Source organism: Oryzias melastigma, linkage group LG9 (genome assembly GCF_002922805.2).
Source record: "Oryzias melastigma strain HK-1 linkage group LG9, ASM292280v2, whole genome shotgun sequence".
NCBI lineage: Eukaryota > Metazoa > Chordata > Actinopteri > Beloniformes > Adrianichthyidae > Oryzias > Oryzias melastigma.
In genome coordinates, this window is record NC_050520.1 from 2,069,105 (window position 1) to 2,082,600 (window position 13,496).

The window sequence follows — 13,496 nt, forward strand, 5'->3', positions numbered from 1 at the left end:
AAACACATTGCTAGCATTCATAAATCTAACTAGTCAGACACAGTTGTGAGAAAAAAAATATCTAATTATTAAAAAAACCTTTAACAAAATCAGACATTTGGTAATCTACTAAAATACTGTTTATTTTATTTGAATAACAACAATTTCTCCCACAACTATTTAACTTGTTTGTGGTTTGTTTGCTTTGGTTTTGTTTGCCAGCCATTTGATCAATTTATGTTCCATTACAAAGATATATAGTTGGTTAAAATAGTTTGATCTAGTTAAATGGGGCAGAGATAAGTTTTCTTCTTTCTGTCCAGTTTCAGTTTCACCAAATACAACAAAATAGTGTAATTTATTGTTATGTACTGTAAAAATGAAATAAATGTCATGGAAGAACATGAACCAATAATGACTAAAACATAAATAAATATAATAACTTTATTAGTACTACAAAGACATGTTCTCCAGCATAAAACAAGATTAAAAAGAAAAGACATATCTGACATTTACAGATCTAACTAAGCTTAAGTATTTAGAGGAGCAAAAATATCACAACTAAAACCTCAAAAACCAACAGCCTCTTTGCATGTGGTGGCGCTCTGAATCTGCACAGTGGTCCATTTTGCTATGCGGTGCAGCCTTGTTTTATGGAACACCAACAACAATAAGACACACAAATTGTGGTTGTCATCCTGAACTCGATCTGTTTCCAGAGTAAAACACCTTCCTGAACCAATTTAAACTCAAACAAAAAGATTGACACAAGCTGCATTTCCATGATACATATGCATAAAACTTTATTGAAATTCTAGATATGTAAAAAAAAAAAACAATAATTATAATTATGTGAATAAACACCAACCATCTCACATGATAAGTCATTAAAACATAGCAATGGATGAGAACAGGCACTGTTTTAATTGGATTCATTAAAAATGAGCATTTGGGTCACGTCAGTGTTGTACGCATGTGTGCAGCCCAGCTAGTCCATTTACAGTCGCAGATGCACGAGATAAACCGGTTTGGTGGTATTGAAGAAGAAAAATAGCCGTTTTAACAAGTGAGCAGCTGGAACCTTTTTTCAATTTTAAAAACATGACGGGATCCATTCAAGTTTCTGCCACGTCACTCTCGATCATCCTCGTCTGTCAAAGGAGACGTCTGCGTCTTATTCAGGCTGCAAAAAGCATCTGCAGATGAAGCGATTATGAGGAAATCTTGATGATTTTATGGAGGATCCATGTCATAGTTCCGGGATCTCTCATGGCGCTCGCTGTGCAGCACTCAGGGCAGACGCTTCCTACCAAGGAGCAAATTAGTGTTTCCATTGCAGCTTTGTGAAAAATCTCCATTTTGATACAACCCAAAAACAACCTCCTCCAAGCGCAACAAAATTTTTTTCAATAAATTGATATTTTAGAATTTCTGGTGTTTCCATTAAGCACCTTTATTATCTCAAATCCAAATTCATCAATTTCATAGCTAATAGAAACGCAGTTACTGACACGTTCCTCTGTACAGTTCTGATGCATCCACATTCTGCTGCTCTGACCAGCTTCACTGTCCCTCTGAAGACCACCAGCCCACCACTGTTCTTCAGGTGAAGCAGATGAGGGCACAGAGGCTGTGACTTCACAGGACAGTTTAAGGATTTTTATGATAACAAATCCAGAAATGGAGACAGGACTTTGTCTACAAGACCACCCAAACAGGTGGGCAGGTAGCTGGGGGCAGGAATACATGCAGATGGGAGATCTTCCTCTGACGTCAAAGTGGAGTGCATGTCTGCAGCTGACAGAGAGACAGTTCACGGTGTCATCTTCTGCTGCACGTTTCCTGATCCTCTTGGTGAGACGCCACAGCGACCATCATGCAGCGGAGGATGTCCTGGAACTGCTAACTGTTGTTATCTAATGTCTGGTCAAACTTGATATTTTCCCACTTTCTTAAACAGATATTCCTGTTAATTAATATAAAAAAGTCTAAATAATTATTCACAATCTAAGTTCAAAACAGCTGATAAGAAAACTCTGAACCAGCATTCTAGTAGCACTTGAACGCATCACTCACGGATGAATCAGTGAGACATGAAAAGTTTCACCAAAAAATTGTTTGAAACTGTTGTTTATGTGTGTGTAAGAGTTAATTCGTGCATAATTTTAAATATTTGCATTTGAAATTAGTTTAAATCTGTTGTAATTTTAATTTGTGCATTTTTAAATTGTATTTTTTGTCATTTTGTATTTTTTTTCTTATGCACAAAACGTATTATATGAGTTACAAATCAAGAATTATGCACACACAAATCGGAGTGAGACTATTTTCTCTCCATACCAATTACAGGTAAAAGTTTGTCCTGGTTTTGTGTGTTTCTGCTCCCCCCGCCCCCATACAGACCATGAGGCATTGCGTCAGTGACCGGCTGCAGCCATGTGATAACCTGTCAAAGACGTCACGGAGTCCAGGTAAACATTAACGCGCGTGTGCCCGCGCGGCGTCTGTATGTACCTGCGGGGAGCGGCGAGTACAGTACGGAGGAAGATGGCGAAGGCCGGCAGCCTGCGGACAACAGGACGCGCTCTGCACACGTCTGTCCACCTGCAGCGGGCAGCCGCCAGGTACAACTCACCTGTCCACCCGCACGTGCGTGTCGGGGGGGTTTCAACTAAAGCGGTGTTTTATTAGTAAACTTAAGCTTAGAAAATATAATTTGTTTAATAAAAGTCTTCATCTGACACCTTGTTGCATAATTGGACATATTCAATTTAATTAATTTAAATTTTAACAGATTTTTAAGTAGTTTTTCCACCTGCTGGGTTTTGTTCTTTGCATTCTGCTCAGTCTATATTTGAGTTCCTCAAATCTACCAAACCATCTTTGGTTTTATTTGCATAAAGATGTTAGTTTTAGTTCATTTAATGTGACTAAAACTTGTTCTATTGGGACAGGCGTGTTCCCAAAGCCCCTTCAATCATTTATAATATCTCTGACCTTTGTCCTGTACTGTCTGTATTTTACCAAACAACATTTCAGAGCTTCCTCTCACGCCTGGATTTCCTGTGTGGCTATTTTCCAACTTTATTTTGATGTTTCCTCTAAAAGCGCCATGGGAATTCCACCGCTAATATTGGTTTCTAATTGAAACTATTGGACCATGAGGTGGTTAGGAGAGAAGTCTCCTTGACCTTGAAATTTGGAGGATTACTGGAGTTTAATAAGGCTTTAACAAGTATTTGTAAGTGAGCAGATGGCTTTGAAAGTGCAAAAACTAAAGCAGAGCAGCATCGCTCCTTAATCCATAAGCAGTTGTACTAATTTGCTCTGCTCAGAAGTGACAGTGCTGCAAAACTGCAGCAACTGAGGTTAATTAAAGCAGATTTGAAAGGGTTTAAGAAAGGAGGAGATTAGAAAAAGTCCTTGGATGTGATGTTTAGCTGACTGTAACTGCTCTCTTCATCTCTGAAGGTACCGTCTCGTTTGGTGAAGAAGCCGGTTAACAAAAAAAAAAAAATGTTTTTGGCCAAAAACAAGCTTTTTGAGTTACTTAAATTCAATTATTTATTTATATCTTTGTATATCTTTAGGAATTACTTGGTGAAAACCAGTGGAGCTTCTTTTTGTTTGTCTTTGTGCAACATTTTTCATTGTTTATTGTTGTCTATGCTCCTTTTCTTTTAAAAGATTAATAAATGTGTCTGTTTTCTTATCTTATTCTGCTATAAACGTTTTTCTTGGTGCCTAATATGGTGAAGGTGACCAAACTAATACTAATAAATGACACTAGAGGGCGCTTCATTAAGTGGAGTCCATGATTTAACCACAGATTTAAGACACAAAGTCATAGAAATGAAGTTTGTTGGATTCAGATCTCTGGGATTTTATAATCCAGTCTCTGCAGATCAGAATGCGATTGGAGCCTCTCCGACTGTTGCTACGTTTTGATTACTCTTTGATTACAGTATACATCGTTTTCATATCAAAGGACATTAACGGGACTGTTTCTGAGCCCTAAAGTCAAGCTCATCTCAGCGACGTTTTCAAAGTTGTTCTCTCTTCTTGTCTCTTTCTCTCATCTTGTTCCTGTAGGAGGTTTTCAGAGAGCAGCGACAAAGGCTGGTTCCGCTCTTTATTCGTGCACAAAGTGGAAGCCAGGAAAGATGCTCACTCCAACCTGCTTTCAAAGAGAGAGACCAGCAGCCTCTATAAGATTCAGTGTGAGTGTTGAGAAAATACCAGTTTTTGGGGAACAAAATACACAAACAAGAACCAGTTATTCTGTGTTCCTAACATAAAAATTTAATCTGTGAGCGGTGTTGCATGGCGCCAACCGGCCCAGCCCTTGCCGCCTTTTCCTGACTGAGCTTCACTGGCTGAGCCGCCCCTTCCTCTTCTGCCCCTGCCGCCCTGGTCAGAGCTGCATGTGACAAGAGAAACATTTTATTCAAAATGGCAGCTTTTCAGTTGGTTTTATCTCCAAAGTTTTCCAGTTTATTTATGTTTTGGTTGCCTGGGGCTGACAAACAGCTCTATGCAAGCTGCTGGGTTCACACTTGATGTAGCTGGAACGTCAAAATTGCCTCTGCTGATTCTTTTTTGACCTGTGTCAGATCTACTGTTAATAGCCTGGACAACCCTGACGCGGAGCAACCGCCGAAGTTGTTCTGGAATTTATTTGTTGCAATATCATGGAAAAAGTGCATGATGTTGAGCGAGTAGCTTGGGATTGTATGTTTTGGAGAACTCTACAGAGGCACCGGCAAGCACGCTGTGTTTGTTTTCATCCGATCTTTCAGAGCCTCTTCGGTCGCTGTGTGCTTCACAGGTGTAGCAAGAGCTGCAGTAGTTCTCGCTAGATGCCAAATGCCTGGGTAGTAGTTCTCTAGATACTAGATGTCTGGGCAGTAGTTCTCGCTAGATGCCTGGGCAGTAGTTCCAGCTAGATGCTAGATGCCTGGGCAGTAGTTCCAGCTAGATGCTAGATGCCTGGGCAGTAGTTCTCGCTAGATGCCTGGGCTGTAGTTCTCGCTAGATGTCAGGGCTGTAGTTCTCACTAGATGCCTGGGCAGTAGTTCCGGCTAGATGCTAGATGCCTGGGCAGTTGTTCTGGCTAGATGCCTGGGCAGTAGTTCTCGCTAGACTTTTTTATTTCTGGTAATTGGTAATGACCTTTGACGCTGCTGCCAAACTGGGTCCCTGTGCCCTTCAAATACAGGGTCCTATTAGGAAGGGCATCCGGCGTAAAATCTCTGCCAAATCACTGATGCGAAACAGTGGGTGCTGTTTTGCTGTGGTGCCCCCGAAAGGGATAAGCTGAAAGGTGGAAGAAGGGTGATGGCACATTTGAGACTCCAAAAGCCACAATTACAGCCGTCACTTTGTCCTATTATTATTGGTATTCAATTCTTGTAAGTTCAGCCATGGAATGACGATGCAGTTTGTGAGGAATAGGTTTGTCTAAGTATCCTCGACATGTGAGTTTTTGTATTTATTAGTGATTTTCAAACATTTGTATTAAGCCCCATAAGAGATTATGGCCCCATTCTTTTTTTTAATGGCTCCTCCTGCTGTGATGTCATAATTTTTTTAGGGGGGTTAACCATGGCCCAAATTCCTTCTCTACAGGGTACTAGGTGTGTTCAAATATTGTTAAGTTTTTAAGTATGTGGCCTGGGTCAAATTTTTATTTAAATGTGCAGTATAAGAGAGAGAATTGCAAAAATAATCTGAGAACCAGCATGATTCAAACCCATCTGTACAACAGACTGTGTTTTGGAGAGTGTAACATCAGAACAGTCTTCTGGCTGTCTTTTAACTCTGATGTGATAACTGTGTCTGACTCTCGAGGAGAAATCCGGCGTTCTCCCCCGACTTTGATCTTTTATGTGGTGAACGCCGCACCGTGCAGAGATTTCAATGAAACATTCTGTCAGCCATAGCCTACAACCTCCTGCAAGTCAATCAGTTTTGTGTGCAAAGGCAGAGTGTGAAATTACTTTGGTGAAGCATTTGAATGTGTCTTAAAAGAAAACATCCACTTATTACAGGTCTGTCTCATTTTTTTCTTATTCTTTCTTCATATTTTTCTTCCTCCTAAGTTCATGACGTCAAACCAGAGTGCCTGGATACGTACAACAGCCTGGAGTGAGTGCTTTTCCTGCTTCCAAATCCTCCTGAATCTGTTTACAGTGAGATTTGAAAACACAAGAACCACTGTAACATTACAATATCGTCTGTGCAATAAGGATTTCTGTCCTTATGCAGACTCAAAATTGATATAATTATAAAATATGTTTATATTTTAGTATTTGATGTGAGAACAAATTTTATACTTGCAGAACTTTACAATATACCACATGTAATATACTGTATATGTATATACACGGCATATATGGTGGACAGCAAGCTCCGCTGTAGCATGCTAGCGAGCTCCACCTTATCGAGCTATTAAGCTCCTCTTTATCAAGCTAGTGAGCTTCACTATATTGAGCTAGTGAGCTTTGCTGTAGTGATCTAGCGAGCTCCGCTTTATTGAGCTAGCGAGTTCCGCTGCAGCGTGCTAGTGAGTTTCCTGTAGCAAGTTAGCAAGCTCCGCTGTATTTAGCGAGCGAGCTCTGCTGTAGGTAGCACGCTAGCGAGCTCCGCTTTAGCGAGCTAGGGAGCTCCTCTGTAGCATGCTAGTGAGCTCAGCTGTAGCATGCTATTGAGTTCTCTTTAGTAAGCTAGCAAGTGAGCTTCGCTGTAGCGAGCCAGTGAGCTCCACTTTAGCAAGCTAGCGAGCTCTGCCATTGTGAGCTAGTGAGCTCTGCCGTAGCGTGGTTGTGAGCTCCGCTTTAACATACTAGCGAGCTCCAGTGTATTGAGCCATGGAGCTCCTCTGCAACATGCTAGGCAGCTAAGATGTAGCATGCTAGTGAGTTTTCTTTAGTAAGCTAGTGAGCTCCACTGTATTGAGCTAGTGAGCTTTGCTGTAGTGATCTAGCGAGCTCCGCTTTATTGAGCTAGCGAGTTCCGCTGCAGCGTGCTAGTGAGTTTCCTGTAGCAAGTTGGCAAGCTCCGCTGTATTTAGCGAGCGAGCTCTGCTGTAGGTAGCACACTAGCGAGCTCTGCTTCAGCGAGCTAGGGAGCTCCTCTGTAGCATGCTAGAGAGCTCAGCTGTAGCATGCTATTGAGTTCTCTTTAGTAATCTAGCGAGCGAACTTCGCTGTAGTGAGCCAGTGAGCTCCACTTTATCAAGCTAGCGAGCTCTGCCATTGCGAGCTAGTGAGCTCTGCCGTAGCGTGGTTGTGAGCTCCGCTTTAATATACTAGTGAGCTCCACTGTATTGAGCCATGGAGCTCCTCTGCAACATGCTAGGCAGCTAAGATGTAGCATGCTAGTGAGTTTTCTTTAGTAAGCTAGTGAGCTCCACTGTAGCGAGCTAGCGAGCTCTTCTGTAGCGCACCAGCGAGCTCCGCTTTAGCAAGCTAGTGAGTTCCGCCGTAGCGTGGTAGTGAGCTCCGCCTTGGCATACTAGCGAGCTCCGCTGTATCAAGCTAGGGAGCTCCTCTGTAGCATGCTAGCGGAACCCGCTGTCCACCAGGCGGCTGGATAGCATAGCGAGCCTACCCACTGAGTATCCACTTAAGTCAATGTGGGCAAACACAGGTGGGGCCACAATGGAAACTGTAGACAAACCCATTCTGGGCCTACACTTTCTGTCCGCTTTTAAACCAGATACGGCCCACGGCCCACTCGGCCTTGCTGATTGTGCGGTCTTGTTGGTCCATTTACTGAAATGCTTTTCAAACACTGACGTCAGAATGTTTGTGTTTATTAGTTTGTTTTGTTTGTTAGGGCTGAAGTACAGAAGAAGCTCCATCAGGACCAGGACTTCCCCTGTGAGGTGGTTGGAAGCTGGAACACCTGGTACGGGGAGCAGGACCAAGCCGGTATGCAGCAGCAACACAACAGGACCAGTGTGAGACGAGCTGGAGGAAACCAGCAGCAGCAGCTTTGGTTGATGAGGGAGAAACTTGAGTGGCTCAAACACGAGCTGTGATGGTTTGGCTCCAAAGTGCCTGCAGACACTCCGGTTGACTCACCAGCAACAAATCTCTTCCTACATATGACAATTTACAGTTGATGGTGTACACTAAGAGCATTCAGTGACAACAAAGAGTGGCAACATGATGGTGGAGGCTGTGTGGGTGTAGCTGGGCCAAGCACAGCGCTGTAGTGACCTCTGCTGTTCTGTTTGGGCAGTGCACCTGTGGAGGTACCAGGGAGGATACCCGGCTTTGACTGAATGTCTGCAGAAACTGAGAGTCAACAAGGTAATCTGCAGAAAAATCACCACACAAGGTTTATTTGATGTCTGTTAAAGACTGAACATCAGCTAAACGGTTCTTAAAGCTGCCTGAGATGATAAAACCTGGAAAAATCTCAGTGTACCTCAAAGCTTTAGGTGTTATTTGTTGGTTGTATTTTCATTTCAAGGAGCCCGACTTCTTTTTTTGATTTAGTTCTGACTAATCGACTTATCGTGTTAGCCCTAATGAGAACTCAACAATCTCTGTTGAGTTCTCAATCAATAGCCACGTCCCCTTAGAGGAGATTTTGGAAACTGATACTTCAGATCAACATGAAAAATGTCTTTTTAAGACATTTTGGTTGTGGAATTTTGGTTAAAAACTTCCCAATCATAATAAAAAAAATTAAAACTACAGGGAACATTTTTTTTGATAAAAAATTTGTCATAGGAGGACTTTAAGATGTGTGTGTGAACGCAGGTTTTTGAACGCCCTTTTAGCACTTTGTGTTTGCACTGGACTGTCGCTACCTGATATTAGTGCATGAAATTACAGTTGGAAGAGGGATCATGATCAATTTTCAAATGGTTGGCATTTGCATGAATTAGAAAAGACACCGTCCATGCCCAAGTCAGAGTCCCTAATTGGTAAAGTTGAACTTTTATTGTGTGTTCAAATGGTCGCTTGAACGCGTGTTGGCAAGGCTGAACGCAGCATCGGAGATTTTTAAAACGCGGCAAAGATTTCTCCTGAAAGTATCTGGAAAAAAAGTAGTGGACTGAAAACAAACAGTTTGAGATACTTTCAGAAAACCTGAAGAACTGTCACTGTGGACTAGAAGAAATGTGGCTCCTTGAAAGGAAAATGTCAACAGATGAAACTCCAAACCCGTTTACACAGTTCTTTATTTTTTAATCAATTTTCAGATAAAGTGTGAATCAGAACATTTCTGCAAAAAAATAACTTCTTTCTCCTGTCAAATGTTTGGTTTCAGGAGTATTTGGAGTTCCGGAAAGAACGGTCAAAAATGTTGATTTCAAGGCGAAACCAGCTTCTCCTGGAGTTCAGTTTCTGGAATGAACCGCTGCCGAGACAAGGACCAAACATCTATGAGTTACGCACCTATAACCTAAAGGTATGCTCACTCTCTAATCTCATCAATAATCCATGATGTTCTGGAAGAGGTCAAATCAGGTCAGCACTGCTGTCAAATTAAGTAAAAAGATGCAAGAAAACAAATTCAAGTTTTTGTGAATTTGCATCGGAGCAAATGGTGCAAAACAACAAGGAAGAGCGAGCTTTTATTTTGTAGACTTGGAAGATTCTGGAGGTTTTTCCCACCTAATTCGTAGAAAATAAAGCTGCAGAATCAAAGCAGTTTATGAAGTTTTCCTTTATGGGCTCAAAAAATTTAACTTTATTTTATGTGTAAAACGTTTTTGTTTACAAAATCAAAAAAGCACAAGTTAAAAAAATGTTGAATAGAAATGCAAACCTCATTTCCGTCTTATTTTTACATTTAAATGTATTGACACTCATCTTAAAAAAGGTCACATATCCCAGAATGCCACAGCGCAGCGACCTTGATGTAAGTTTTCAGTAAACTCAGCAAGGCGCCGTTTGTAATTCGAAGATGCCAGCTGCATTTTTACATGCCGCTGAGGTTTTAAGAAAAGTTCAAATTTTACAGCGACCGGATCATTTTCTCTAAAAGTTGACATCAAAACTTTTTGACACTCAAATACAATTTTCATAATAATTTGGAACACACTGTACAACCATTGTCATCCGCAGACAGCAGGTATCCACCCATCATATATATATATATATATATATATATACACACACACATTGTATATGTGGTATTTTTACTATAATACAGGAATCATGTTTGTTTGTTTTTTCATAATTAAACAGACAAAGGACCAAAAATAACGGCAATAATATTTTTTTTTTACTAAAGATGACATGAATTACAACAAAAAGTGACAACACCTCAACAGTTTACATGTAACATGATCAATATTATTTTGAAATCAAAAGTAAAATTGGAAAATATGCAAAAAAAATTCACCAAACAACATTATTAAGAGTCTCTGATTTACAGCTGCTACGAGCTCCAGTGATCTGAATTCAGAGCTGCTGTTTGTCACATAGTTGGGATTAAAAGGTGAAATCACGTCTGAAGTGTCAGTGAGTCTGATTTCAGGCTCCGCCCTTAGTAACCCCGGCCAGCTGTCTTCTTCCCTCTAAACCCCTGTTGTTGTTTCTAAAATTAGAAAAGTCTTTAGCATCATCGGGACAGCCATCTTTATTCATGACACCAGCCGGTTTCCAACCGTTTTGCTAAATAAATTGTTTTTTGTTTGCAGAGAAATGTTTGTTTACATCTTAATATATTTAGAGGACAAACTTTTAGTTTTCTTTGTGTGTTGAACCGATGAACTGTTGACTGATCTCATGTTTCAGCCTGGAACCATGCTGGAATGGGGAAACCGCTGGTAAGACGTCCTAGAAGAATTCATTTTTCTGACTTTTGTTATTAAAAACATTAAAGAAGTTTGATTTGGCGCTAAAGACGACTTGTCTTCCAACAGGGCGAGGGCGATAAAGTACAGACAGAGCAACAACGAGGCCGTGGGCGGGTTCTTCACTCAGATCGGAGACCTGTATGTTGTTCATCACCTGTGGGGTAAGTGAAGACGCTCGCCGCATTACATTCAATTCAATTCAATTTTATTTATATAGCCCAAAATATTCCGTTGGGTTTTTGTAGCAAATTCAGAGAAAGGATTTCATAGTTTTGGCATAGACTTATAGAGTGATTTTTGTGTGACCATAAGTCACAGTTTTAAGATCAAAGTTTTCTAAATTTTGGACAAAATATAAAATTTTAGGAATAAAACATCATAATTTGCTAGTGAAAATATTTAAAATTTGCTTTCAAAAATCTTAATTTTGTTTTTAAAAATATTTTTGCATTTGCAAACTTTTTTTTGTTTTCAAAAATATTTTAGTGTTTGCAGCACAAATGTTTTTAGTTGAGTTGTATGGAGTCATTTTTATGCCACCATATTGCAAGAAAAAGTCAGTTTTGAGATCAGAATTTTGTTCAGAAAAAAACTTAAGAATATGCAAACAGAAAAAATTTAATATTTAAATGTTTTTTTTTTTATATTTTTGCATTTGCAGAATTTTTTGTGCTTTCATAAAATAATAGCAGGTGAGGCACAACTCATCTAAAAACGTGTTCTGTAAATGCAACATTTTTTTTAAGGGAAACCAATAATATTTCTTAAGCTGAAAAAGGTTTACAAAACCAAAAATATTTTTGAAAGCAAAAAAAAAAAAAAAAAACGGTTGCAAATGTAAAAATATTGCTAAAAGCAAAAAAAAGGTTGCATAAACAACAATATTTTTTGAAAGCAAAAAAGGTTTGTGAAATCAAATATTAAATATTTTAATTTGCAAATTATAGTTTTATTCTTAACATTTCACATTTTGTTTTTAATTTAGAAAACTGACCTTTTCTTGCAATATGGCGGCACAAAAATCACCCCATATAAACCTTCTAAACATGCAAAAAAAGGAAAATTGATGCTTAATTCAGTCTTTCTTTTATTTTTTTTAGCATTTAATGTTTTCCTAAAAACATGAAACATATCAGTTTATATGTAAAATTCCCCTTTAAGCATCAAAAAAAATTTTTAAGAACTTTAAAGACCCACTTCCTGCTGCTGAGAGCTCTCTGTTTACATGCCCCACCCAGCATATTTTCCGCGTTACAAACAAGTTTTTTTCAAACAACAGTTTTTTCTTCTCCTGATTCCCAATGATTTAAATAAAGAAATACCCAGAAATGCAATTTTAAGCTTAATTTTATTTATTTATGTCCTCCATTATCAGGAAAATCCAACAAGAACATGTTAAAAGCACAATTTTCATCATTAAATATAAAAATACATATTGCTGTAGCCCTGTAAGTGTTATTAAACTCCACTGGAAACAGTCTATCTTCTGTCTGTTTTTTTTTATAGCGTATGAAAGTCTTCAATCCCGTGAGGAGACGAGAAACGCTGCCTGGAGGAAAGAAGGATGGGATGTAAATGTGTATTATACAGGTGAGACACAAAGACTTCTGAATAAAATACAGACTCTGGCTCAAAGCTACGGTGCAGCTCATTTATCTGTCTGTGTGATTTTAGAGCAGCGTTCTGCGTTGGTGCTAATTGAATTGACGCTGTTGAAAGGCCCTTTTATAAACTCATTGTTAATGTGTTTAAATTAACATATAATTACAGTAAAGATGTCTTTGTGATAGTTTTAACATCTATTTTAGATTCTAATAGGAGGAATAAAAATCTCTTTTCTTTGATGGGCTAGATAGCTTTTTTTATGGCAGCATGTGAGAGCACAAAAACAGAAAAAAAAAACAGACACAGTTTTTTTTGTATTATAAAAAAGATAGTTTCACATATTGCATACAGTTCTAAGCATAAATGAGTGATGAAGGATGAGTTTTATTATACACTTGGTGAACTCCAAAACATGAAATTTTCATGGATGTCATAGAAAATGTTGATTCTAAAAAGACACTAAAGGTTTCCTGAAAAATGTAAAGTGTTGTACTCACTTATGCTTGAGTATCCCAAGACTGCACCAAAACATTTTTTAAAGACCTTTCATGTAAATAAAATGATACAAATTAATTGAATCTAATGATAACTATGCTAAGCACTGCAACTGTATCTCATATACAAGTAGCTTTTACCCAAGGAAATTTAATATTGTCTGATTTTCACAAGAAAATATTTTTCATCATAGGATAAAAAAAACATTGAATGGGCCTTAACCAATAAGGTTGAGTGCTGGGGTCGGGGTTTCGGTGGAAAACAAAAGTAAGACGCTGAGCTACATTTGCTCATAAATAATTAATTAAATATTGTCTTGTCAACATTTTAAATTGAAATTGCCAAAAGAAATATCACAATATATCGCCAAATCGATTCCCCTTTACACCCCTATTTGATACAGATTTGATATGCGTTTATAAATAAGTCCTTTGCCAATTAATGAAAGAAATGGTTTGTTACTTGAAGCACATTTAATAATTACACCTCACAGCACACATGGAAGCAGCACGCAATGGAGGCAGCTTGTTAACCTGTGGTGTAGTTCAGTGGTCCCCAACCACCGGGCCGCGGACCGGTACCGGGCCGCAGA

General features: G+C 39.1%; 1 protein-coding gene across 2 annotated transcripts in view; it reads left to right on the plus strand.

Annotated features, from left to right (window-relative positions):
• Positions 1-2,337: 2,337 nt before the first annotated feature.
• Positions 2,338-13,496, plus strand: part of nipsnap1 (nipsnap homolog 1 (C. elegans)) — a 14,926-nt gene continuing 3,767 nt past the window's right edge. The window contains exons 1-9 of one of the 2 annotated variants that reach the window (XM_024275691.2): positions 2,338-2,603; positions 4,072-4,199; positions 6,081-6,126; positions 7,819-7,913; positions 8,227-8,297; positions 9,271-9,408; positions 10,743-10,774; positions 10,871-10,965; positions 12,311-12,394. In XM_024275691.2, coding sequence (XP_024131459.1) covers positions 2,488-2,603; positions 4,072-4,199; positions 6,081-6,126; positions 7,819-7,913; positions 8,227-8,297; positions 9,271-9,408; positions 10,743-10,774; positions 10,871-10,965; positions 12,311-12,394 — 805 coding nt within the window. In that variant the 5' untranslated portion in view covers positions 2,338-2,487. Of the gene's footprint in view, positions 2,604-4,071; positions 4,200-6,080; positions 6,127-7,818; positions 7,914-8,226; positions 8,298-9,267; positions 9,409-10,742; positions 10,775-10,870; positions 10,966-12,310; positions 12,395-13,496 lie in introns of both variants that reach the window. The other variant, XM_024275690.2, reaches the window with a different exon arrangement.